Below are 1,561 nucleotides of genomic sequence, written 5' to 3' on the forward strand. Positions count from 1 at the left end.
GGAGCTACGTGGCTCGCTGCTCTTTCACCCCTCCCCTGCCCTCGCCGAGGAGCCTGTGACACACCGGCATCGTGCCCGGGACAATGCAACTAGACCCCTGCCCCTGCCCTCGCAGGGAGAAAGGCCCAGAGGGCAGTGTGGACAGCATGGTGGCACAGAGGAAACATGGCTCTCCCAGCCAGGGCCACACTGCATGGCTAAGGGTAGCTGACTTGAATGTGCACATACAAGTTAGATGGAATTTTTCGGGTTGCTCCGGGTGGGTCAGAGGGCAGGGATGGGCACGACAAGGACAAGCTGTCCTACAGTCTTTTTTAGGTAACTAGTTAGCTGTGTAGAAATGAGAGACAATGAGCTGCGTGAAACATATTCTCTTCCATTGCAAACCACAGCAAGACAAATGAAGACGAAAACCACTCAGGTTTCGAGGGAGAAGCTCATTCAGGGACCAGTGTGCACCAGCCCACGGGACACCTCACTGAAGACCGGGTAAGGGAAGGTTCGGTTCTGAGGTGAGACAGGTGAGCTTACATACCTTGCTGGAAATCAACCCTCCTCCTCAGGTAATCGAGGTACGCCTGCCAGATCTCCACGTAGTCCGTAGCCTGGATAAAGCCTGCACTCAGAGCTTTCTCGAAGGTTTCTAGAGGGAGAGAAAGGCGGGATTTGTGGCCAGCAGACCAAGAAGCCAGTACGCCGCTTCCCTGGCTCTGATAAAAACCTCCACCAGCTATAATAGAGAATACCTGCGTGCAGTGCACCGAGTGAACAGCCCCACGAGATATCAACACTGCCCACACTGAGAAGCACTCTCAACACAAGTTCGTCCTAGGGTCTGAGTCATTTGGAGAACCCCATAATTACTATATTAAGACATCAACATCCCAACCCAACTTATCCCCAACTGACAGCCCGTTTTTCACTAATACCCAATATCCCAGAGACACACTCAGGGCAAACTGGATGACTGAGTTTGACTGCGGCGCTATGCTTCCAACTAGGAGCACACGACTTAAAAGAGTTTTCCCTGGGAAACAGCCTCACCGGCAATCGTGAGATGGTCAACTTCGTATCTCTCCATGGCCAGCAGGTACCGACTCCACAGGGCAACCGTCCAGGGGCAGTTTCTCACAGCGCGACTGTGTACGGATAAAACCAAGTCCTTGACTTTCAGCTGCCGGTCCTGGGAGCGAGAATGCCAGGGTCAGCAGGGACTCAGTGGAGTGTTAGAGGCGCCACAATGAGACCGGCTTCAGGTACAATTGATCGACAGTAAGAAAAGCTCTCGTGAGACCATTTCTGCAACAAATCGTCTGAGGAGGAAGAGGTGGGCAGCGGAGCCTACAGATCACAGCAGCCTAAAGAGCTGATATAAGGGCCTTGTGTGGCTATTTCCGATGCAAGGCGAGTCCTGGGCTTGCTTCAAGCTAATACAGAGGTGGGGGGAGTGGCAAGGGACATAGTTGAGAAGACAATAAAATCAAACTAGCCAAGAGTTAAAAGCTGAAGCTGGGTAAGAGGAGGGCTACTTTAACGACGCTACTTATTTTGACTTTCCCCA

General features: G+C 52.3%; 1 protein-coding gene across 1 annotated transcript in view; it reads right to left on the minus strand.

The window, feature by feature from the left end:
- SART3 (spliceosome associated factor 3, U4/U6 recycling protein) overlaps nucleotides 1-1,561 on the minus strand; it is a 26,898-nt gene that overhangs the window by 12,456 nt on the left and 12,881 nt on the right. The window contains exons 5-6 of the mRNA XM_045296682.1: nucleotides 1,045-1,194; nucleotides 536-643 (exon numbers count right to left, since the gene is read on the minus strand). Coding sequence (XP_045152617.1) covers nucleotides 536-643; nucleotides 1,045-1,194 — 258 coding nt within the window. The remainder of the gene's footprint in view (nucleotides 1-535; nucleotides 644-1,044; nucleotides 1,195-1,561) is intronic.

The sequence above is a fragment of the Echinops telfairi genome, unplaced genomic scaffold, assembly GCF_000313985.2.
Source record: "Echinops telfairi isolate 266 unplaced genomic scaffold, ASM31398v2 ScPeMD7_7412;HRSCAF=8450, whole genome shotgun sequence".
Classification (NCBI taxonomy): domain Eukaryota; kingdom Metazoa; phylum Chordata; class Mammalia; order Afrosoricida; family Tenrecidae; genus Echinops; species Echinops telfairi.